Source organism: Triticum aestivum, chromosome 7B, assembly GCF_018294505.1.
Source record: "Triticum aestivum cultivar Chinese Spring chromosome 7B, IWGSC CS RefSeq v2.1, whole genome shotgun sequence".
In the NCBI taxonomy this organism is placed as follows: domain Eukaryota; kingdom Viridiplantae; phylum Streptophyta; class Magnoliopsida; order Poales; family Poaceae; genus Triticum; species Triticum aestivum.
The window spans coordinates 468,324,918-468,350,471 of NC_057813.1; the positions used below are offsets into that span (position 1 = coordinate 468,324,918).

The 25,554-nt window shown below is 46.2% G+C and overlaps 1 protein-coding gene across 1 annotated transcript; it reads left to right on the forward strand.

Moving 5' to 3' along the window:
* Positions 1-970: 970 nt before the first annotated feature.
* On the forward strand, positions 971-7,029 carry LOC123157228 (peroxidase 1). The gene is made up of 2 exons (XM_044575483.1): positions 971-1,308; positions 6,058-7,029. Exons 1-2 carry the CDS (start codon positions 1,087-1,089, stop codon positions 6,901-6,903), a joined length of 1,068 nt encoding a protein of 355 aa, XP_044431418.1. The 5' UTR covers positions 971-1,086; the 3' UTR covers positions 6,904-7,029.
* Positions 7,030-25,554: the final 18,525 nt, after the last annotated feature.

The following is a 25,554-nucleotide window of genomic DNA, read 5'->3' on the forward strand; positions in this document are numbered from 1 at the left end:
CAGCAGGACAACGGAGTCATCGTGAGGGGTGGACCCAGAAACTATTCTAAGTGGGGGCAAACTATGGGAGTGGGGGCATACTTTGTACAAATTCACATAGTTTTGGAAAAAATTTCTGAAATTTCAAAGAAATATCACTGAAGTTTCATATTTTGAGTGGGGTCCTAGGCCCCCACTCCCATGAACGTGGGTCCGCCCCTGGTCATCGTGGTAAAAAGTTAGACGCTCCGGGAACGTAATTATAAACGCCTAGGAATGAGGCGTGTCATGCTTTTAAGACACCTAACCGTACGACATGATAGTAAAACAGGTGACGTGCCTTAGGATATGGCACTTCATGACGGCGCCATGCTGGCGGCGTGACTGACGACCGTGGACCGGGGCCGGTCAAAGGCACCTTTCTGGATGGCGCGGCGACGTGCAATTGTGGCGCCTAACTATCCACGCGAATGGGGCCAGGCGATGAAATAAGTTTTTTGGTGGGAGAGGTCAGTGGGCAAAATAAGGTCGTTCAGAGGTCACTTAGTAAAAATAATACGCCTCACGGTGACTGTTCTGGCTTCGCTTGGTCGCCTGACGACTGGCACGGGAGAAGAGACGGCCGGCCGGCTACTTTTCCGTGTGTATGTATCAATCCAACACCACGTCGGGTCGACGCGGGCAGATGATCAATCAGGGCCCCTACGTGCTACAGTTCCCGACCTTGACTTTAGCAGCCATGGTGGGAACTCACGAGGCAAGGCGTCCACCTCACCGCCACGCGTGTTCAAGAAAGGCGGTCCAGCGCGAATAATAATAAAACTACCCAACACCAATACCAGTAAGCACCTCGCCCACGCCTATCCAGGACTCTTCCTCTGGTACCGTGGCCGGCACAAGTACACCGCACCTGCACTGCACAGCACGCACCCCTGGTGACTTGTCAAACCAAAAACCCTACCTCTCGCTCTATAAAAACCACTCAAGCCAGGCGCGTTAAGCACCCATTATCGTTGTGCAGTCGACGCTCACTGTGCCGTCCTTGTGAGGGTGAGCAGCAGCAGTACCAGCTACGCTAGCTAGCTAGGAGTACATCGTGCGGCGGCCATGGCGAGCAGCAGCAGCAGCCTGGCCGGTCTGCTGCTCACCGCCGTGCTGTGCCTGCAGCTGCCGGTCCACAGCCGCGCGCAGCTGCGCGTGGGGTTCTACAACACCACCTGCCCCAACGCCGAGGCCATCGTCCGGCAGGCCGTCACGGCCGCCTTCGCCACCAACTCCGGCGTCGCCGCCGGCCTCATCCGCCTCCACTTTCACGACTGCTTCGTCGAGGTACGTCTGTGCGTGCGTGCCGGTTGCATGCATGTATACGATCAGGAGCGGTCGCGCACGTACAGTTGCTTTGCTTTTGTACTCTACAAAGCCTAAAATAGTTCCAAAAATGTGAAAGCACTTATGCCAATTATACTAGGATTTATAAACTCGGACGGGCTGGTTCTTAGTTTGCAATTGCATACAAAGCTAACTAAGCATATACAGTATATTTTTCATATACATGGTGGCGAGAACAGTTATAACCAACTTTATTGTTGGCATGAAATGGAGGAGAAACTAAAGAGGGGTCTCTGGAGAAGATAGTAACAATTGGAGTCACATGCATGGTAACTAGAAACTTTCCAACTAACTGAAAACTTTACATCTGCGTCAGGGTAGCGATAAGCCTGTAATCCTTCTTGAAAGGGAAGGACGTGCTAAAAGGTGTACACAAAGACAATTAACTTTGAACGTAACGATTTTGAGTTGAACAACACGGTAGGCGACGGTGACTACCAACACTAATCAATTAATCGAGTGAAACATGTGGAGGTCACTCTTGTTTTGACCACGTATCATACGTTAACGACGTGTCACCTCGCTAGCTAGTTTGGTAGGTTAGGTGTCACATTTCACATGTTTGGACTATTCAGCGAGTTCGACAATTATACATGAGACTACTAAGTAACTACGAATAGTCAAACATGAAATGATGCACAGATGATTAGATGAAATATTAGTAGTATATGCTTGCTACGTCGTACCTACCATGTGGTAGGTTAATTAGGTGTCACGTTTTTACAGATATGGACTATTCAGTGAAGTTGGACAATTATCCACATACTTGTTTGAAGTATACGTACATGCGACTACCAAATACTCAAACTATGACTAGTCAAACATGGTATATGATGCATAGATGATTATATTTATGCGGGTCTATCTATGTCACATCTAGATGTGAGATAATATCTCACATCTAACATGATGTCACATTTTGTTTGTGGCTCTTTCATTGACAACTTTCTACAGCTGGTTCGTTTATTTTTTGTTTGATGGTTGTCCAGCCAAGTATCTCCGTTGTTGCTAAACAAGCTGAGTGCGTCTCGACTGGGCCGGTATACACAGCTAGGCACCGAAGCTTGTTGGTTTGTAGCACACAGGAAAAAATCCTAAGTGTGTTGTTTCGTCTCAGAAAGAAACAAGAAAACGTTGCAAGACAAAAGCCACAGTTAAGAAGGAATCGAACTACCAACCTCCAGCTACTTAACGCGTGTCTTCTAGCCACTAGAATAAATGGATGATTGTGATAATTAATCAGCGTGAATATTTAGGAACTCACTACATCGTCAGATTTGAAACCTTTTTGAACATTTATTAAAAAATTGTGAACAAACTAATAGATGTAGAATATTTTAATAAAAATGTGAACAATATTTGTAGTTGCAAACATTTTTGAAAACACAAACAATTTAAAAATATCAAAAAGGTTTTAAAATGCAATTATTTTTTTTAAAAAATTGAATATTTTCTGAAACACTAACACTTTCCCAAAACATGGATAATTTTTTTGAACAGTTATGTCACATCTAAGTATGACATCATCCCACGTATTGTCTCTTGTTTGTTTGTCCAAAAAAAATTACAATAGCCGACGAGTGTTCCTGGGCCAGTCCCTCCGCACACGGACAATTGTGAGTCGATGGTTGACTTGTAATTGGGCCCCTGCAAAATATACGCGCCCTAGTTGTGAGTCGAAGGCTGACTTGCAATTGGGCCCCTAAAAAAACTACATGCCTCGAGTTGCAAGTCGGGGGTGGACTTGCAACTAGGGTGGAAACAAAACAACACCCCGAGTTGCGAGCCGACCGTGGACTTGCAACTGGACCGACAGAAACCCCTAGTTGCAGGTCTATGGACTAATTGCAACTACCATGAAACAAGAACAAAAAAACAACACCTCCCCCCCCCCCCCCCCGAGTTGCGAGTGGAGGGCGGACTTGCAACTAGGGCAACTACAAAACTACATACCGAAGTTGTGAGCATATGGTTGACTTGCAACTAGAGAAATAACAAACTACACCCATCGAGTTGCAAGTCGGGGGTGGACTTTTAACTTGAGTGAATACAAACTACATCCCCCAAAGTTGCGAGTTGAGGGTGGACTTGCAACTAGGGCAACTACTAAACTACATCCCCGAGTTGCGAGCACATGGTTAACTTGCAAGTGGGCCGAATACTAAAACTATATCCCTCGAGTTGCAAGTCGGGGTTGGGCTTGCAACTGGGCTGACAAAAAACCCTAGTTGCAGGTCGAGGGTCAAATTGCAACTACCATGAAACAAGAAAAACAACACCCACCGAGTTGCGAGTCGAGGATGGACTTGCAACTATGGCAACTACAAAAACTACATCTCGAGTCGCGAGCACATGGTTGACTTGCAACAGCGGCGATTACAAACTACATCCCCTCGACTTGCGAGTCGATTGTGGACTTGCAACTGGAGTGAATAGAAACTACATCCGACCACCACCCCCCCGAGTTGCAAGTTGAGGGTGGACTTGCAACTAGGGCAACTACAAAACTACATCCTCGAGTTGCGAGTCGGGGGTGGACTTGCAATTGGGCCGACAGAAACCCTAGTAGCAGGTCGAGGAAAAATTGCAACTACCATGAAACAAGAAAAAACACCCCCGAGTTGCGAGTCGAGGGTGGACTTGCAACTAAGGCAACTACAAAAATTACATTCTCGAGTTGCGAGCACATGGTTGACTTGCAACTGAGGCGATTACAAACTACATCCCCTCGAGTTGCGAGTCGGTTGTGGACTTGCAACTGGTCTGACAGAAACCCCTAGTTGCATGTCGAGGGTCTAATTGCAACTACCATGAAACAAGAACAAATTAACCCCCCCCCCCCCCCCCCCGCCCGAGGTGTGAGTCCAGGGTGGACTTGCAACTAAGCCAACTACAAAATGACATCCTGAATTGCGAGTACATGGTTGACTTGCAACTTGGGTGATTACAAAAACTACATGCCTCGAGTTGCAAGTCGGGGGAGGGCTTTGCAACTAGGGATGAAAACAAAACAACACCCCCCGAGTTGCGAGTCGAGGGTGGACTTGCAACTGGGCCGACAGAAAACCCTAGTTGTAGGTCGGGGTCTAATTGCAACTACCATGAAACAAGAAAAAAAAACAACACCCCCCTCCCGAGTTGTGAGTTGAGGGTGGACTTGCAACTAGGGCAAAGACAAAACTACATCCTCGACTTGTGAGCGCATGATTGACTTGCAACTAGGACGTAAAAAAGGTTGGGCCTAGTTGCGAGTCAATGATTGACTTGCAACTGCAACCAATAAAAGATCAAGGGGCCTAGTTACAAGTCGATGGTTGACTTGCAACTAGACCAAAAAAGTCAAGCCCTAGTTGCGAGATGGTGCTGGACATGCAACAAATGCACGTATTCACAAATTGTTCAACAATAGAAAATGTTTATCAAATAAAATGCCCGCTTGCATCTCAATGGTGGACTTGCAATTGGAAAAGAAAATTATGGTCCTAGTTGTGAGTCGATAGTGTATTTGCCATTGGGTACAAAAAAGGTCAAACCCAATTGGGTCAAAAAATCTCACGGCAGTTGCGAGTCATGGGCGAACTTATAACTCACGCAAAACAAAAAATTAAGGACCTAGTTGCATGTCAATGATGGACTTGCAACTGGGGCGAAAAAAGGGCCAAACCCAGTTGCAAGTCGATTGTTGACTTGCAACTACAACTAAAAACAATCAAAGGTTGTCCTACAAACTGGAATAAAACAAGGGTGTGTCCGGTTGCGAGTTGATGATTAACTTGCAACTGGAACCAACAAAAATCATGAACTGTAAAAAATATAAATAGAACAAAAAATAAAAAGAGAAAAAATAAAAAAAAACGGTTGGAAGCTTCTCCCAAAACCAGTACTTCATTGGTCAGCTCATTCACACACATACGCTCCACGGAGACAAAAACCAAACAACTGAGAGGAAGCTCTTACAAAGGACACACAGCGACTGACACACTTTCCTCTCCCCTAAAAAAACAATTTACGCGTTCTCCTGGCTGAAAGCCCACAAAGCACAAAAATGGGGACCCATATAACAAACAAAAAAGCCTACAACGGGCAGGCGGGTGTACACACTTCTTCTTCTTCTTTTTTTACCCGCAAAAAAAACACAAGAGGCCACGATCGACAAAAGGCCACAACTGCCATGTGCGGACGAGCGACACAGTACACGGGCCGCCCCACCTCGTATGGACCTAGACACGGGCCGCCGCGTGTGACAAACGCGACACAAGCGAGGGCGCAAACGAAACCGAACAAGTTGTATGAATCTTAAAGACAAAAGATCTAAGGGTCATAAACTTAGATGTGAGATAGCTATTTCACGTCTAGATGTGAAATAGCAAACCTGTATTTATGCTTGCTACGTCGTACCTACTGTGTCATGGACGTAGGTGGAAAATGTCTAATTTGTCTCCGTCCAGCACCTACCTTTCTGCAACAGCTAGCTAGATTCAAGAATGGCACGCCGGCAATTTCCTTTCTTTCCATAAACACAAGATTAATACTGTAGTAGTTGAACAGCAGCATCACACAGTAGTACTAGTACCGGTTAAGACTAGGACATGCACCTATAGTTAATCAGTGCAATTAATAATGCATCAAATTCTACTACTAGTACATACATCATCTTAATTACGATATTATCCCATGTGAACCCACCAGGGCTGTGATTCCTCGGTGCTCCTGTCCGTCAACCCCGGCGGAGGCACGCCGGAGCGTGACGCCGCGCCGAACAACCCGAGCCTGCGTGGCTTTGCGCTCGTCGACGCCGCCAGGGCCGCACTGGAGCAGAGCTGCCCGCGCACGGTGTCGTGCGCCGACATCCTGGCCTTCGCCGCCCGGGACAGCGTGAACATCACCGGCAGCAACGCCTTCTACCAGGTCCCTTCCGGCCGCCGCGACGGGAACCTCTCGACCGAGGCCGGCGCGTTCACCCTCCCGGGGCCGAACCTGACGGCGGACGGCCTCGTCAGCGGGTTCCGGGACAGGGGCCTCACCGCGGAGGACATGGTGGTCCTGTCCGGCTCCCACACCCTGGGCCGCTCCCACTGCAACTCCTTCATCGTGAGGAACCGGGAGCGGCTGGCGAGCGGCACGATCAGCCCGGCGTACCAGGCGCTGCTGGAGGCGCTGTGCCCGGCGAACACGAGCCAGTTCACCAACGTGACGACGGAGATCGACCTGAGCACGCCGGTGGTGCTGGACAACAACTACTACAAGCTGGTGCAGCTCAACCTGGGCCTGCACTTCTCCGACGACCAGCTCATCCGCAACGCCACCCTCAAGGGCTTCGTGGACGCCTTCGCCGCCAACGAGACGCTGTGGAAGGAGAAGTTCATCGCCGCCATGATCAAGATGGGCAACATCGCCCCCAAGACCGGCACGCAGGGGGAGATCCGCCTCAACTGCAGCATCGTCAACCCGTCCTCCTCTTCTTCGTCCGGTTACGCAGGGGTGATCGAGATGCTCCGCCGCCCGGGCTCCGACGATAAGCTCGCCATGGGCTGATGCGTAGTGTGTACACAGTGTGTTGTGTTGGCACGTCCTTGAATGCGTGCTGGCCGGTCGGTGTCCGGTCACGCTAGACATTGTTGATGAATAATAAAAGCTGTCGAGCTCTGAGTTGCCGAGTCATGCATGAGCTAGATCTGGTTGGAGCAGGAATGGTCCAACACATCACCGGCACCATGCGCGCGCGTCGCAGTGCTCCATTATTGCCAACTCGCTTGTTTTTAGATCTAAAAATAACTCGTCTGCAGTCCTTCAAAACTGCCATGAATGGTCCGGCCGGGCTCAGAACGGCATCTACTAGTATTCCAATGTGATCCGAATATCCCATCCCATTCCCTCGTGGTCGAACTGACGCAAGGATTGATACTGGAAGGCCTTATCAGATCTTTGTTTAGAACGAACGAAACGAAATGAGCGGCAAGAGTAAGAAAGTTTGGTGGCCAAAGTAATCACGCCAGCTTAGCCTTGATAGATATCACGGAGAGAGGCGTTTTGGAGGCCGAGCTCCATGGAGGCCTTTATTTTTGAAAAATTCAAATTCAAATTTTTATAGTTCAAAAAATTCTGAAAAAAAATATGCGTGTATATAAAGATGTAACTCACATGTGTAAAAATTCATGATGAAATACCTTGAGTTGCGAGCTGTACAAAAAAGACAAATCCATGACCTGGGAGGATGAATAGTATCATGTGTTAAACAGCCCCAGATTTGTCTTTTTGCACAGCCCTCATTTCAATGTATTTTGAATTAAAAATTTACACATGTGTGTATTATGCCTTCATGTATATCTGTAATTTTTTCAGAATTTTTTGAAATGTAAAAATACGAATTTCAATAAAATTTTAAATTTGAATTTGGAGGCCTCACCGGAGCCCGAGCTCCAAAAGGGATTTCCCGAAATCACGTGTCTAGGTAGGTTTTATACTGATCCTACTTTTGGACTTTTCAGCTCAAGCTAGGCTGCTCAAATATTCCGAGCAGAGTTCGTGGTCGATTTGTTAAAACTAGGAGCTGATCTCCGGATCTTTTGAAAAAAAATGTGGAGGATATGACTAGATGAGCGCGGAACGCACTCAAGCACGCAGTACCCGTTTAGCTGACATCGATCCAACCCAACGATTTTTCTCATTATTGGTGGGTTGAATACTCTGCTTCTCCAATCATTAATTGGTTACTGTACGTTGGTGCCACATGTGCTTAGGCCGGCTATAGTGGGGTAACATAAGTAATATCATGTACTTGGGACTCGCAAACATGCTTATGTGGCAGACAATTAAAGAAGAGATGGTTATAATAATATAGGTAGATACCGTAACATAATAAATGTGATGCTATTATGTGTCATGCATGACAATAAATGAGACCACCTATGATACTAATCTATGATACTATGCACTATAGAGATAGTAACATAGACTAGTAACATATGCATGTTACTGGTCTATGTTACTCCCCACTATGACCAGCCTTAGAGTATCTCCCAAAAACTTATTGTGTGGGGCATTTTAATGGTTGTGGCGGGGATCCAACTACCACTATGAACTTTCACCGCCGCCATGCCGCCTCTGCACTTGCTACGGTGAACCCCACCGCCCCATTCCGCCCCTTCCGCCCCTTGGCGACCTCCGCAGTGGCCATCCCAACAGCTCCGAGTGCCTGTTTGGTTGCCGGCCTTGCCTTGCCATGCCAAAGGTGCGGCACGCCACAACTCCGTAGGTAGCTGTTTGGTTGCTGACGAAGGTTTGGCTCGGCACACATGCAAAGAGCTTTTTGCAGCAGAATTTCTCGCCACAAGTGCGGCGCTGGTTTTGTCCGCCACAATCCTTGGCGTGTGACAAGTGTGGCCAAGCAAGTGTGGCATTTTGAGTAACCAACCAAACAGCCCCCGAATTCACAATGCGGCCGCCCAATCCTACCCCTCGACGGCGTCCGCCCCATCGCACCCCTCAGCGTCGTACACCCGTCCCCTCCGAGCTCACACATCATCCACGAGCACCTCATGTCGTCCCCGACCATCTCGTTGTTGTCCCCGTTCACCTGCCATCGTCCCTGAACTTCCCCACCACTGGATTCTGCTGTCATCATCGCCGTCCATGCCGAGCTCCTCCCTGCCATCGTATTTGCCTTCTGGTATCTCCATCATTGGATCATCAACGCTTCATGTGGTTCTCAAATTTTAGAGCACTCCGTTCGAAAAAAAAAATTAGAGCACTAGTTTTGCATTGTTTGTTAAAGCGAAATCCAGACTAGTGCCCACAAACCTTCTCTCTCCTTTTCTATAATGACTTTTACTTTGACAGCATGACTTGAGCTCGTACTTTTCTCCCCGTCGCATCGGCATGGGCTATACGCCAACAATGTTTTGTGTGGGAACATACGCCAACAATGTTGCATCTCCATCTTACCTTTTTTTCTTGTACCACCAGTTGATGATCAAGATAGTGGCTCTGTTATGGACCTGGTCAAAAGTGCGGATAGGAGTGATACATCTCCAACATATCTATCTTTTCAAACATTTTTTGTTTTTGTTTTAGAATCTAATTTGCATACTTTGAATGAAACTAATCCGGACTGACGCTGTTTTCAGCAGAATTACTTTGATGTTATTTTTATGCAGAAATAAAGTTCTCGGAATTGAACAAAACTTTGCAAAGATCTTTTATGGAATATATAAAAAAGCCAGAGTATAAAACTACCGGAGAGAGGCTATTAGCAGGCCACAAGACAGGGGTGCGCCTACCCCCTTGGGCACGCCCTGTGAGCTTGTGAGCCCCATGAGCCTCCGTCCGACCAAATTCTAAGCCTATAAGCCTATAAGTACCGTCTTCTAGTACGATACGGAATCACTGCCACCTCCTGTTATTCATTGGGAGCCATAATCTGGAGTCCACTTGGGGCTCCGGAGAGAGGGATTCGTCGTCGTCGGCATCACCAACCCTTCTTCATCAACAATTTCATGATGCTCACCACCGGGAGCGAGTAATTCATTTGTAGGCATACTGGACGATGATGGAGATGGATGAGATTTCTTCTGTAATCGAGTCAATTTGTTAGGGATTGATCCCTAGTATCCACTATGTTCTGACATTGATGTTGTTATGACTTTAATATGCTTAATGCTTGTCACTAGAACCAGAGTGCCATGATTTCAGACCGCAAAACTTATGCTTTCATAAATATATTTGAGACGTTGATCTTACATGCAAGTTGTATGCACCTGTTATCGTTCCGACCCTTAGACCCCCAAGGCGACCATGAATTGGGATATCGATGGGAAGATTTTAACTTGAAAAGTTCATGTATTCACCATGTGCTAATGCTTTGTTCCGGTTCTCCGTTAAAAAGAACGTCTTAATTACCCTTACTTCCTGTTAGGACCCCACTGCCACGGGAGGGTAGGACAAAAGATGACATGCCAGTTCTTACCGCAAGCATGTTTGATTATATACGAAATACATGCCTACTGTTGGGGAACGTAGTATTTCAAAAAAAAATCCTACTCCACGCAAGATCTATCTAGGAGAAGCATAACAACGAGAGGGGAGAGTGTGTCCACGTACCCTCGTAGACCGGAAGCGGAAGCGTTTATCAACGCGGTTGATGTAGTCGTACACCTTCACGATCCGTCCCGATCAAGTACCGAACGTACGGCACCTCCGCGTTCAGCACACGTTCAACTCGACGACGTCCTTGCCTTCTTGATCCAGCAAGAGGGGCGAAGTAGTAGATGAGTTTCGGCAGCACGACGGCGTGGTGACGGTGTTGGTGAAGAACAATCTCCGGAGGGCTTCGCCTAAGCACTACGAAAACTATGACGGAGGATAAACTAGAGGGGACGGGGTTGCCGGCACATGGCTTGGTGTTTCTTGATGTGTCTTGGGTGCTAGCCCTGTCCCTCTATTTATATGTTGAGCCTTGGGGTCGAAACTTGGAGTAAAAGCCTCCACAAAGTCGGTTTCACCCGAAAGGCAAGAGTCCTTCTCGGACTCCAGGGCCAGACGCCAGGGTTCCCAGCGTCTGGACCCAGACTCCAAGGACCCTATCGTCTGGCCGGTGGACTCCGCAAAACTTCCTTTTGCGCTTTCCAAAAACCTTGTGGACTTTCCCTTTTGGCCCAAATAAAGTGTTCTTGTACCCAAACATTTCGGGAAACATCCGGAACCCCTTCCGGTGAATTCCGGAACCCTTCCGGAGATTAAACACTACTATCCCATATATCAATCTTTATCTACGGACCATTCGGGAGTTCCCTTTCATGTCTATGATCACACCCGGGATTCCGAACAACATTTGGTCACCAACAAACATAACTCATATAATACTATATCATCAACGAACGTTAAGCGTGCGGACCCTACGGGTTCGAGAACTATGTAGACACGACAGAGACATCTCTCTGGTCAATAACCAATAGCGGAACCTGGATGCCCATATTTGTTCCTACTTATTCTACGAAGATCTTTATCGGTCAAACCGCATAACAACGTACGTTGTTCCCTTTGTCATCGGTATGTTACTTGTCCGAGATTCGATCATAGGTATCATCATACCTAGTTCAATCTCGTTACCTATAAGTCTCTTTACTCATTCCGTAATGCACCATCCCGTAACTAACTCATTAGTCATATTGCTTGCAAGGTTTATATTGATGTGCATTACCAAGAGGGCCCAGAGATACCTCCCCGACAATCGAAGTGACAAATCCTAATCTCGATATATGTCAACTCAACAAACAACATCGGAGACACCTATAGAACATCTTTATAATCACCCAGTTATGTTGTGACGTTTGATAGCACACTAAGTGTTCCTCCGGTATTCGAGAGTTGCATAATCTCATAGTCATAGGAACATGTATAAGTCATGAAGAAAGCAATAGCAATAAACTAAACTATCATAGTGCTAAGCTAACGGATGGGTCTAGTCCATCACATCATTCTCCTAATGATGTGACCCCTTTCATCAAATGACAACACATGTCTATGGTTAGGAAGCTTAACCATCTTTGATTAACGAGCTAGTCTAGTAGAGGCTTACTAGGGACAGTGTGTTTTGTCTATGTATCCACACATGTATCAAGTTTCCAGTTAATACAATTCAAGCATGAATAATAAACATTTATCATGATATAAGAAAATATAGATAACAACTTTATTATTGCCTCTAGGGCATATTTTCTTCAATCTCCCACTTGCACTATAGTCAATAATCTAGTTCACATCGCCATGTGATTTAACACCAATAGTTCATGATACGTCTCCAACGTATCTATAATTTTTTATTGTTCCATGCTATTATATTATCTGTTTGGGATGTTTAATGGGCTTTATTATATACTTTTATATTATTTTTGGGACTAACCTACTAATCGGAGACCCAGCCCAAATTGCTGTTTTTTTTGCCTATTTCAGTGTTTCGCATAAAAGGAATACCAAACGGAATCCAAACAGAATGAAACCTTTGGGACAGTTATTTTGGGAACAAACGCAATCCAGGGGACTTGTAGTGGACCTCAAGATAGAAGCAAGGAGGCCACGAGGTAGGGAGGCACGCCTGTCCCCCCTGGGCGCGCCCCCACCCTCGTGGGCCCCTCGTGGCTCCCCTGACCGACTTCCTTCGCCTATATATACTCATACACCCTGAAAACATCCGAGAGCACCACGAAACCCTATTTCCACCGCCGCAACCTTCTGTACCTGTGATATCCCATCTTGGGGCCTTTTCCAGTGCTCCGCCGGAGGGGGAATCGATCATGGAGGGTTTCTACATCAACACCATAGCCTCTCCAATGATGTGTGAGTAGTTTACCTCAGACCTTCAGGTCCATAGTTATTAGCTAGATGGCTTATTCTCTCTCTTTGGATCTCAATACAAAGTTCTCTCGATCTTCTTGGAGATCTTTTCGATGTAATTCTTTTTGCGGTGTGTTTGTCGAGATCCGATGAATTGTGGGTTTATGATCAAGATTATCTTTGAACAATATTTGAATCTCCTCTGAATTATTTTATGTATGACTTGTTATATTTGCAAGTCTCTTCGAATTATCAGTTTGGTTTGGCCAACTAGATTGATCTTTGTTGCAATGAGAGAAGTGCTTAGCTTTGGGTTCAATCTTGCAGTGTTCGATCCTAGTGACAGAAAGGGAACCGATACGTATTGTATTGTTGCCATCGAGGATAAAAAGATGGGGTTTATATCATATTGCTTGAGTTTATCTCTCTACATCATGTCATCTTGCCTAATGCGTTACTCTGTTCTTATGAACTTAATACTCTAGATGCATGCTGGATAGCGGTCAATGTGTGGAGTAATAGTAGTAGATGCAGAATCGTTTCGGTCTACTTGTCGCGGACATGATGCCTATATACATGATCATGCCTAGATATTCTCATAACTATGCACTTTTCTATCAATTGCTTGACAATAATTTGTTCACCCACCGTAATACTTATGCTATCTTGAGAGAAGCCACTAGTGAAACCTATGACCCCCGGGTCTATTTTCCATAATATAAGTTTCCGATCAATTTTATTTTGCAATCTTTACTTTTCAATCTATACAACAAAAATACCAAAAATATCTATCTTATTATCTCTATCAGATCTCACTTTTGCAAGTGGTCGTGAAGGGACTGACAACCCCTTTATCGCGTTGGTTGCAAGGTTCTTATTTGTTTGTGCAGGTACGAGGGATTTGCATGTAGCCTCCTACTGGATTGATACCTTGGTTCTCAAAAACCGAGGGAAATACTTACGCTACTTTGCTGCATCACCCTTTCCTCTTCAAGGGAAAACCAACGCAGTGCTCAAGACATAGCAATAAGGATTTCTGGCGCCATTGCTGGGGAGGCTTACGCCAAGTCAAGTCAAGATTTGATCTCCCGACAACTCGCCGATTTCTGGCGCCGTTGCCGGGTAGGCTTACACCAAGTCAAGTCAAGATTTGATCTCCCGACAACTCGCCGATTTCTGGCGCCTTTGCCGGGGAGGTCTACGCACAAGTCAAGACATACCAAGTACCCATCTGTCACGCCCAATATGCGACCCTATCCAAAAGGAACTCAAAGGTCCCACCAAGGATAGACCCGCATATTGAAACGCTTTTGCAAGGTGGATATCATTACATCAATATTACATAATAGATAGGGATACATACATAAGGCATCCAATGCCACATGAATACAACATCATCTTAAATAAGAGCACCATCCGACTACGGATGAAACACAAACAGAAACTCAAGCGACATCCACCCTGCTAGCCCAGGCTGCCGACCTGGAACCTATACTCTGATCAAAGAAGAAGCAGAAGAAGAACTCCAAAACAAGCAAACATCGCTCTCGCATCATGATCATCGGATAACCTGTACCTGCAAATGTTGTTGTAGTAATTTGTGAGCCACGAGGACTCAGCAATCCCATTACCAGGGGTATCAAGACTAGCAAAACTTAAAGGGAAAGAAAGGGGTAAAGTGGTGAGGTTGCAGCAGCGACTAAGCAAGTATGGTGGCTAACATACGCAAATGAGAGCGAGAAGAGAAGCAAAGGAACGGTCGTGAAGCTAGCAATGATCTAGAGGTGATCCTGAACTCCTACTTACGTCAAACATAACCCAAAGACCGTGTTCACTTCCCGGACTCCGCCGAAAAGAGACCATCACGGCTACACACGCGGTTGATGCGTTTTAATTCGGATATGATGTCAAGTTATCTACAACCGGACATTAACAAATTTCCATCTGCCACATAACCGCGGGCACGACTTTTGAAAGATAATACCCTGCAGGGGTGTCCCAACTTAGCCCATGATAAGCTCTCGTGATCAACAAAGGATATACCTTCTCCCAGGAAGACCCGATCAGTCTCGGAATCCCGGTTTACAAGACATTTCGTCAATGGTAAAACAAGACCAGCAAAGCCGCCCGATGTGCCAACAAACCCCGGTAGGAGCTGCACATATCTCGGGGGCACACCAGATGAGCAAGACGTCGGGTTGGCATAGACCTTGGTTGCCCAGGGGGCGCCGGACATCGCTCAGGTTGGACCAACACTCGGAGGAGCACTGGCCCGGGGGGGGGGGGGGTGTAAAATAAAGATGACCCTCAGGCTCCGGAAACCCAAGGGAAAAAGGGTTAGGTGAGGAAAATGGTAAAACCAAGGTTGGGCCTTGCTGGAGGAGTTTTATTCAAAGCGAACTGTCAAGGGGGTCCCATAAATCACCCAACCGCGTAAGGAACGCAAAATCCGGGAACATAACACCGGTATGACAGAAACTAGGGCGGCAAGAGTGGAACAAAACACCAGGCATAAGGCCGAGTCTTCCACCCTTTACCAAGTATATAGATGCATTAATTAAATAAGAGATATTGTGATATCCCAACAAAATCCTGTCCACCATGGAGCAATCTTCAACTTCACCTGCAACTAACAATGCTATAAGAGGGGCTGAGCAAAGCGGTAACATAGCCAAGCAATGATTTGCTAGGAAGGGTGAAAAAGGTTAGAAGCTGACATGGCAATTTGGGAGGCTTGAAGAGCAAATGATAGGAAGCGCAGTAAAGCGATAGAACGAAGCAACTAGCATGGCAATGATAGTAATGAGATCCAAGGTGACAGTCATCTTGCCTGAAATCCCGCTAGGAAGAAGAACGAGTCCATGAAGAAGACGAACGGATGAAGACGAGCCAAGCGTAGACGAACGAATCCTCACGATCGCAGCGAAACAGGAACTATCAAGAAGAAGCACACAACATAGTAAACACACCACATATATACATGAAATGATGCACAACCAAGCATGATGCATGACCAAGCTACATGAAGCTACTCATGGCAAGAGATGATGCATACAAGAGCAACATATCAAAGCAAGTTTAAATGAGGCCGGAAACAACATAGAACTAATCCGGTAAGTCCTCATATGCAAATTTCGAAATTGGTCCAGATCTGAACAAATATTAAGTTGAAGTTGTTAAATAGCAAGTTAAGATGCACCAAGAGAATCTACACGAAATTCTAGTCAAGGTACATATAATATAAAGTTCATTTAGTTCGGAGCTACGGCCTAGAAGATATGTCTACTCCTATAAAAAAGCGAGTTGGTGGTGATGGTGCGTCTGCCTTCGGGCTATATGAACCGTCTGATCTTGAATCAAAGATTGAGATGTAGTTGAGACGTGTTGTCTGGAAGTTTCTGCTCTTGAGAAACAGATCTCTAGAGCCGCCGCCCTATCTCTCGCCGCCAGAGCCCATCCTCTCCCCGCGTCGGAACACTCCCACTACCCCGGGCGTCCCCCCATCCCCCACCCCATCGTCGCGAGATGCCGGATCGAGCCCATCCCCGCCGCCACGGTCGCCGGCTTGCCGCCCCAATCCAAGCACCGACAAATTCTTAATCTGCCACTCTACTTTGTTGCGTCCCCATGCCAGCCCGCGCGAGGCGGAGCCATTGGATCGATAGCGCACGTGCTATATGTGCGTGTGCGTGCGCCTAAACGCTAGGGCGGCGTGCAGGAGCCCCCCCTTCTCCTCCCTTTTCCTCTCTCCCCATGCTCATAGTGGAGCTTGAGCTGAGCGGAAGTTCTTGGGGGCAGAGGAACAAGACGGTCAGGTAGAAGGCGTGGACATTGGGGATGGCTGCGCGCGGAGGAGGGCGCGAACGCTGGGATGCGTGCTAGCTGGCCTGGCCGACGAGTGCATCAAGGTTGATAAGTATAATGTTATTAAATTTGCTGCTCTGCCCTGATATACTGCTATTGCATATATAAAGAGACTGTAGAGGAAAGCACTGCTACGATTTTCTCATGCTGCTACTGGTTTTCTTCATGCTGTTACTTGCTTCATGATATGTAGATATGTATGCTCCTTCTAGGTACTTGTAAACATGGTGACAAGGGACCGGTGCTGTAGCGATAGGCGTCTGGTGGCCATGCAGGTGCAGCTGCTACTTAGATACATAATCTAGCCGGCAATGGTGAGAAGACTTTGATCTTGATATATTATATGCAAGCCCCATACACCATAGGAGGTCCTCCTTTTGGTGATATCAGCCGGTGAGCTTTCTCCATCACCACCTTCTAAAACAGATTGGTTCTGCATTATGCGTCCGCGGCTTAGATAAGAAAGGAATGTTTCTATCTGAATATTATCAAGTTATTCTTTGTTTAAATCGATTTAGGAGAAGAGATAGAGAGAATAATAAGTTACTGGTGTGGTTCATTTCGGAAATTCAGTACTTTGTTTATACTGCTTTTTTAGGGGATGAAATAAAGAGAAGAAAAAAAATTCATGTGATGCATCTCTATGAAAGTTGTTACATGGTGTTGGGTTTGGCCTTCATTCAATCTCCATATTATATGGTTTGGTAAGATTTTCCTTCTTGCAAATTCCATCGCTTAATGGTGTGTACGCCAGCATCCGTCTCCCACTGGCTGTGTCCCTTGTGCGCTCACGGATAGCAGCCGGGTCTGTGGGAGACGAGGAATATCCCGTGTTTATTCTCAGGAGCATTGCAAGCTCTGAACTGTTCATATTACCGTGACGAAGCCGCCCCGTCTCAGTTCTTGGCTTCCAGGATACATGCCGCCAGCAGTAGCGCAATCACACTGGCACAGCACCCTGCATCATCCGTGTCGATGCTACTGTGTTCTGCCTCCATGCTTTGTTGTTGTGATTCCATCCGTCGGGAGGTGCACGCACATAGATTTCGTCCCCAATACTGCATATGTTATTTGCTTATTATTGGATCAACTTCAGGTCTGCAATAGTTGATATGATGTCATCCCCAGTATTATTTATTTGATTAGCTCTTTTAGAGATATAGACTAATCAATAGCTTAATAATTTATAATCACTTGGGCCAATTACCTGATGGGAGACATGGAGAACGATTGTTGAAGAGCCTTAGGCAATCTGCTCACAGAACTTTGCATGGGCTAGAATCAAGCAAACACAATCACTTGAAGGTGAGCTTCAAAATTTTGTACATTAGTGTTTCCAACAGTTCATAGCTGCTGCTTTACTGCATTGTCGGTATTTAGTTGGATGGTCGCTGTTTTAGATCCTGTTACAAGTGATGCACTTCAGCCAGTTCTATTTATCTGTGTCTTTGCTGCCAATAGCTGATATAATTTCATTGCGAGCACGGAAGTACAGCAGCTCTATTGTCGTCCATGGTTGTTGGCCTATGCCCTACAGAGAGAATAATTAGTATTTGCCCCTATGTGTCAGACTGTAGTTGTGCCGTATGCCTATTCTATCATTTTCGTCATTGACAAATGTAGGTAGCAAATTATCTTTGCAAAATGTTGTGGCTGCGGTGTTGTCTTGTCAATTCTGCATTTCCTTCCTTTCTGATAAAGTGTTAGTTTGCATTTGTTATGTTTTATTGTTCTCTATGTTAATTTCTTGGCGTTGACTACAGATTGCGCATATATGGAGAAACATCCAATTTTTCAAGCCACATCCCGAATATTTGTTTCCTGGGTCCTGGCTGTTTGTTATCAACATTATCTTCGCATAAACCTGGTTGATGTAATAAAGTTACAAATAGTCCAATAGTAATATTTTTGTATGTACAGATTGTTATATATACTACATACCATCTTTTGTGAGAAGGTAGATGAGCGCGAACTCGAGGGCTAATATTGTTGGCACATATGTTTGAGCAAATGACTAAAAGAAGGGTATACTTTGCTTGGCGAATGATTCCATGGCCTCATAGATGCCTAAGGTATGTAACTAAGCATGAATGGGTGTAAAATATTGCTTCTTTTCATGGTGGCAGTGTATGTAGATTCGTGTAGCAGTTCTTTTTTGCGTGGTAGATTCTTGTAGCAGTTAATGGGGTGCGGACTGGAGGTGGATCATGTGTTGACCAAAAGCTGGTTGGGGTGGTCGCAGTTGCCAAATGTGTATGGATGGATTTTGTATTTGTTGCATGCTCTCCGGCCCCCTCGATATGGGACAAGAAGGAGAAAGCTGGGCAGGAAGAACATAAGTCTTCTGCAAAGTGAAAATTGAGAACAAATGTTTGGCTTGGATGAGGAGGTTCATCAGTTGATTTGCTTGATGTGTACTTATCAACAATATGGCATTTTTTGATAGATGTCTTGGTACATATTTAATTGTTTATTAGGCTCTTCACCCTTCAGTAAACAATTCCCACCCGATCTTTTGTGATTCCGTAGCGTAAGCATGGGCATCTTACTAGTGAGCAAAACAAGTTAAACATGGAATTGATATAAAATGCATACAAACATCAAGAAAACACCTCAAAACAAGGATGCAACATGATAATATGGAACTACATGCAATTCTAAGCAAGTTTCATATAGAGCACACTCAAAACGGAGCAACGGTTCAACACATACACTCCAAACAAGACATAACGACAATCTGTCCAAAACAGCAACTAGGCATATTGCAAGCACCAAAACAACATGCTATAGCATCTAAATATAAGAACAAAAGGCATGTACATGATGTACAGGTAAAGCATGACAAAACATGAACACTGAGCTATCTCCAGAAATCAATAGAACATGCTCCAAAACACATGGCAAGATGGCAATTAATAACAGTTTCCGACTTTGCAGAAATAACATCAGGTTGCAATGTTTAGAGCTATCAAACAACATGTTATAGGAACTTATCATGGCAAACAAAGTCATGGCATGAATCTACTAATTGCATAGAACAAAAGTTCCTTACTGACGATGAGCCAAAAGGGAAATATGATGGCACCCATGTAAACATGGCAAATGATGACATATTCATACATGGCAGGAACAACAATAAGTAGGCATGTTGGTGAGCTTGAACCACTCACCACAGAGCAATACATGGCATGGCAAGGCATCCAAAGTAAGAAGGCATGTTTATGAAGCTAAACATGGCAAGAGAAAGTTCATAGGGTGCATGGATCACTAGCAAAACACATGTCAAAACTGAACTTAATGTTAACAGGCTGACAGCAACATCATTTAGCAAGTTTTGAGCAAGATAACAACAAGTTACAGCAGGATATAAATGAAACCAGGGGCATGAATGGATAGAGCAAGACATGTACAACAAAACATCCTTAGTGAACATCTCCAGATTATGCATAGAATGACTTGTAGCAGCAGGTTTACATAGCATAATGATATAGCAGATTCAGACTAGCAAAACAGCAACAACAAGTACCCTACTTAACAAGCTCGATTCACTCAGTACAAGACTCAAAAAAATACATGGATTGCACCACAGCAAAGATGACATGATGAAGTACAAAACACATGTAGAGCTCATGCTCATAAGGTGCACACATTGAATGCAACGAAAAAGACAAATCATCAAGTTTTGTTAACAGACAGAAGTCAACATCATATAGCACTTTTGCAACGATGATTCAGGCATCAAGATGGATCCAAACAAACATGGCACAATGGAATGAAATGTAGGGCATCTCCCAGCGAACATTTTGATATATTATACACACGAAACGGAGCAGCATGCATGGAGTTATGGCATGTTGAACAAGGCATGAAAATACTGCAGGGAATCGGGACTTAGCAGAAATATACCATCGCGAAAAGTCACCCCGGGACGAGGAGATCCCGGGACGGAGCGGATTCGGGCACGGGGGAGCGTTTGGTTCGGCGAATGGGTGGATCTGATCCTGATCCGGAGGCGATGGATCCGGCGGCTTCGACGAGAGCTCCGGCGAGGGCGATGGCCAGAGTTGGGGGGCGCGGGACGCCGGCGAGGGGCGGAGCGACGGCGGGCCCGACGAGGCGGCAGCAGCGGAGGGCGGCGGACTTCGGTGATGGGGCGGCGGAGGTCGGAGGCGGGGATACGCATGGGAAAGCGGGGCGCTGCGGGCGCGGGGCGTGGCCGGGCGGAGCGGGGGCGGGGCGCTCCGGCGACCGGAGCTGCAGGCGCGGGCGAGGCGCCGGCAGGATGGGGCCGTGGGCGAGGCGCCGATGGGATGGGCAGAGGACGGGCGCGGCGGCGGAGGCGGAGGCCGGCGGCGGGGACCTGCGGTGGCCGGGCCAGCGAGGTCGCCGGAATCCGGTGCGGCGGCGGACGAGGAGCGGGACGGCGGGCGATGGAGCGGGCAGGAGCCTGCGGGCGAGTGGCGGCGGGGGACGGGCCCGACGCGGCCCGATTCGGCCCGGGGCGGGCCGGATCTGGGCCCCGGGTGGCGCGGCAAAGTGGGGCGCTGGCGGCGGTGACGTGGCTGCGCAGGAGTGGTGGAGGGCGGCGGCGGCGACGAGGTGGCCTCCTCCGATTGGTCGGAGTGAGGTGGCTGGGGCGGTGGACATGTCCGGCGTGGGGTTGGACGTGTCCGGCGGCGCGAGGAAGAGGAAGGCTAGGGTTAGACCGAGAATTTCGGGGGAGGGGGAGTTTATATAGGCATAGGGAGCTAGGAGAGTCCAACTGAGGAGCGGTTTTCGGCCACGCGATTGTGATCGAACGACCGAGAGCATGGAGGGGATTTGGATGGGCTCAAGGGCTGTTTTGTAGGGATGTTGGGCTGCACACAAAAGAGGCTTTTGCGGCTACCGGTTAACCGTTGGAGTATCAAACGACCTCCAAATGGCACGAAACTTGACAGGCGGTCTACCGGTGGTGTACCAAGGCCGCTTGGGAAACCTTGGTCCATTCCAAGAATGTTTAATACCCGCTCACGAAAAGAGGCAAAAGGGGACGCCGGATGACATAGGAGTGCCAGATTGCAAAACGGACAACGGGGAAAATGCTCGGATGCATGAGATGAACGCGTATGCAAAATGAGATGCACATGTTGACATGACAAAATGCAACATGCAAACAAATGACATGGCAATGACGGTGAATAACTGGTGGACACCTGGCGCATCGAAACCGATGCGTTACAACACTCCTCCACTAACAAGAGATCTCGTCCCGAGATCTTAGGACGGAGACGGAAGAGAAAAGGGATGAGTGAAACAAGAACTCAAGAGAAGAGGCAAAGAATCGAGAGCACTGAAGAAGAGAGGAACGACGAGAATGACAAGAATCAAATGCTCATGGAAACAAGATAGACTCTGAAAGCACTCCGGTTAGAACAAGATAGAAAAGGAATAAGAATGAAAGAATTTAGGCAGCACTCCGGCTGAAACATGGAGGAATAGAACACGAGCTTGAGAGGATGGAATGATACTTGATGAAGACATGACACCAAACCTCCGGAAAGAATTGAAAGAGTTGAATGAAAAGAACGGAGAATAAAATGACAACTTGTGCCACGAATGAAATTGAAAGCATCTTTAGAAGGAAGGTTAAAACGGAGTTGTTGAGAAAATCAACAACGAAAAGAATAAGCCTGTTGTGGTCTTATAGGTAACATCTCAAGATCATAAGGTGATAACCGGACACAAACGGAAAAGACTGGATAGCTGAGAAGAACAAAGAAATGCAAAACTCCACTTCAAATAATACGGACAATTAATTGCACTTCGAGATGCAAGAAGAAAAAAACACTTGAACTCCACCAACAAAATCTTGATGAACTCTTGAAGAATGAATTAAGTCATGAAGAACCACCAGGAAGAACTCCGGTGACAAAAGGATGATGAGATAGAATGAAGGATGAAATAATAAGATGAGCCTTGCGATGATTTAGATGGAGGTTCCGACGAAATGGCCGAGGAAATTTGAACTTCGGAAAAGAAAAGATGAAAACACTTGGAACCGAGAGATTATTCATCATGAACAAACTCCGAAGGAAGGGATTAATCACTTGGAGGAAATAAGAATAAGATTTATTGTATGCTTATCCTTCATCCAATTAAATTGACGAGAAGCAATGAATTTTTGCGTACTACTTATTCTTGTCGAAAAGGATTAAGGGGAATATAGCACAACACTTGAGAAAGTCTTCATGAACCACCAGTAGGATTGAAAGAACGAATGGATTAAAATGATAATCAAGGAAAAAGAATCTTGAACGAACCACCGTAAAAATTCGGAAATGACTGATGAAAGAGAATGAATCACCGGGAAGAATTAGAAGAACCAATATGGTAGAGGGGATTTAGATGCAAAAGAACAAAAAGATCATGAGCTGATTAAAGAACACTTGAACAAAGCACTGGGATAATTGGATAATGTTAGCTGAAATGTGAGGACGAAGAATTCTTCTAGAATGATGGCCTCCGGTGAAAAGAAACGGGAAAACAACTCCTGACATACTCCGGATGGTGAGAAAAGAATGACTGACAAATGGAATACTTCGAGAGGATAACATGAAGCTAGAACCACGAATCTTCGAGAGAACAGACAAGATTTAGAGGAAAAACTCTTCTTCGATCTTCAAATGATGACGGAAAACACCACTAAAATTACTGAGATGCTCCGGGAGAATGAAAAGAGAAGAGGTTGAGACAACAATGAAAATGATTTGAAATCGATCTTGAAAGGCATGTGACTGGTGGAATCCATTCTTACGTCACACTTGAAAAGAATTTAAGAATAACTCCGGGAGATTAGAAGAGTCAGGTAAGATCCTAGGAAAAGACCTGTGGGTTAGGGCCCACTGAAGAGATAACACCGTTGGAAAGGGATGTTGAACAGATAGATGATGCACTAGAACAATTGAAATATTTGAATGAGGTGACAACCTCGAGTTAATTCAAACACAGACGGATCTCCTGAGATGTCTTGAACTCCGGAATGATTGAATGACGAGAGGCAAACGAGTAAGGAGAACACTTGAGCCGAGGAAAAGAATATAAGCACTACCGAAAATTAGAATTGAACCCACCGGAGAAGAAAAGGAGATGAAGAATGTCCACCGAGACGAGAATTCACCGGTTGAAATAACTGAGGGAAGACTGAAGAGGTTCCGCACGAATGAAATTGATGGTCGAAAGAGACTCAAACTCCGGGAGGACAAGGGTGGGAGCACGGGAAAAACAAAAGCACCTTGGAAGGGGAAAAGCCGATGAATAACTTGAAGAGAAAACACCGGTTGAAATCATTGAGGAAAGAAAGCAAAGACTTCGCACGAGTAGGATGGATGCTCGATTACGGACTCTGGCTCCAAGAGGAAAAGGGGTGGGCGGGTGGGAAAATAAAACAAGTGAGGATTGATCTTGCGAAAACAAAGAGGTCGAATCGACTTGACGAGAAAATGCACCGGATGAAAAGAGCTGAGAACCAACGATCAGAAAACCAACTGCGTGATCCTATGAAAAAATTTGAAGGGGAAGAGGAGTAAGTCAAAACACCTACGTCAAGATTCCTCACCAGAGCTACGAAGGGGCTGAGGAGTAAAAACAAGTCCTACTCTCCGATATAACTAGACTCCGAAAAAGTTTTCTTCTAGACTCAACAACGGCCAAACTACACGATCAATCAAGGGGGCTCCTATGGTCAGTCGAGGCTCTGATACCAACTTGTCATGCCCAATATGCGACCCTATCCAAAAGGAACTCGAAGGTCCCACCAAGGATAGACCCGCATATTGAAACGCTTTTGCAAGGTGGATATCATTACATCAACATTACATAATAGATAGGGATACATACATAAGGCATCCAATGCCACACGAATACAACATCATCTTACATAAGAGCACCATCCGACTACGGATGAAACACAAACAGAAACTCAAACGGCATCCACCCTGCTAGCCCAGGCTGCCGACCTGGAACCTATCCCCTGATCGAAGAAGAAGCAGAAGAAGAACTCCAAAACAAGCAAACATCGCTCTCGCGTCATGATCATCGAATAACCTGTACCTGCAAGTGTTGTTGTAGTAATCTGTGAGCCACGAGGACTCAGCAATCCCATTCAATGGGTATCAAGACTAGCAAAGCTTAAAGGGAAAGAAAGGGGTAAAGTGGTGAGGTTGCAGCAGCGACTAAGCAAGTATGGTGGCTAACATACACAAATGAGAGCGAGAAGAGAAGCAAAGGAACGATCGTGAAGCTAGCAATGATCAAGAGGTGATCCTGAACTCCTACTTACGTCAAACATAACCCAAAGACCGTGTTCACTTCTCAGACTCCGCTGAAAAGAGACCATCATGGCTACACACGCGGTTGATGCGTTTTAATTCGGATCTAGTGTCAAGTTATCTACAACCGGACATTAACAAATTCCCATCTGCCACATAACCGCGGGCACGGCTTTTGAAAGATAATACCCTGCAGGGGTGTCCCAACTTAGCCCATGATAAGCTCTTGCGATCAACGAAGGATATACCTTCTCCCAAGAAGACCCGATCAGTCTTGGAATCCCGGTTTACAAGACATTTCGTCAATGGTAAAACAAGACCAGTAAAGCCGCCCGATGTGCCGACAAATCCCGATAGGAGCTGCACATATCTCGTTCTCAGGGCACACCAGATGAGCAAGACGTCGGGTTGGCATAAACCCTAGTTTCCCAGGGGGCGCCGGACATCGCTCAGGTTGGACCAACACTCGGAGGAGCACTGGCCCGGGGGTGGGGGGGGGGGTAAAATAAAGATGACCCTCGGGCTCTGGAAACCCAAGGGAAAAAGGGCTAGGTGAGGCAAATGGTAAAACCAAGGTTGGGCCTCGCTGGAGGAGTTTTATTCAAAGCGAACTGTCAAGGGGGTCCCATAAATCACCCAACCGCGTAAGGAACGCAAAATCCAGGAACATAACAACGGTATG

What these genes read in the sequence shown, in the direction of transcription:
- LOC123157228 (XM_044575483.1), top strand. Translation starts at nt 1,087, where the DNA reads ATGGCGAGCAGCAGCAGCAGCCTGGCCGGTCTGCTGCTCACCGCCGTG. An exon ending in TTCACGACTGCTTCGTCGAG is followed by an intron (nt 1,309 to 6,057) that starts GTACGTCTGTGC and finishes TGAACCCACCAG; the next exon opens with GGCTGTGATTCCTCGGTGCT.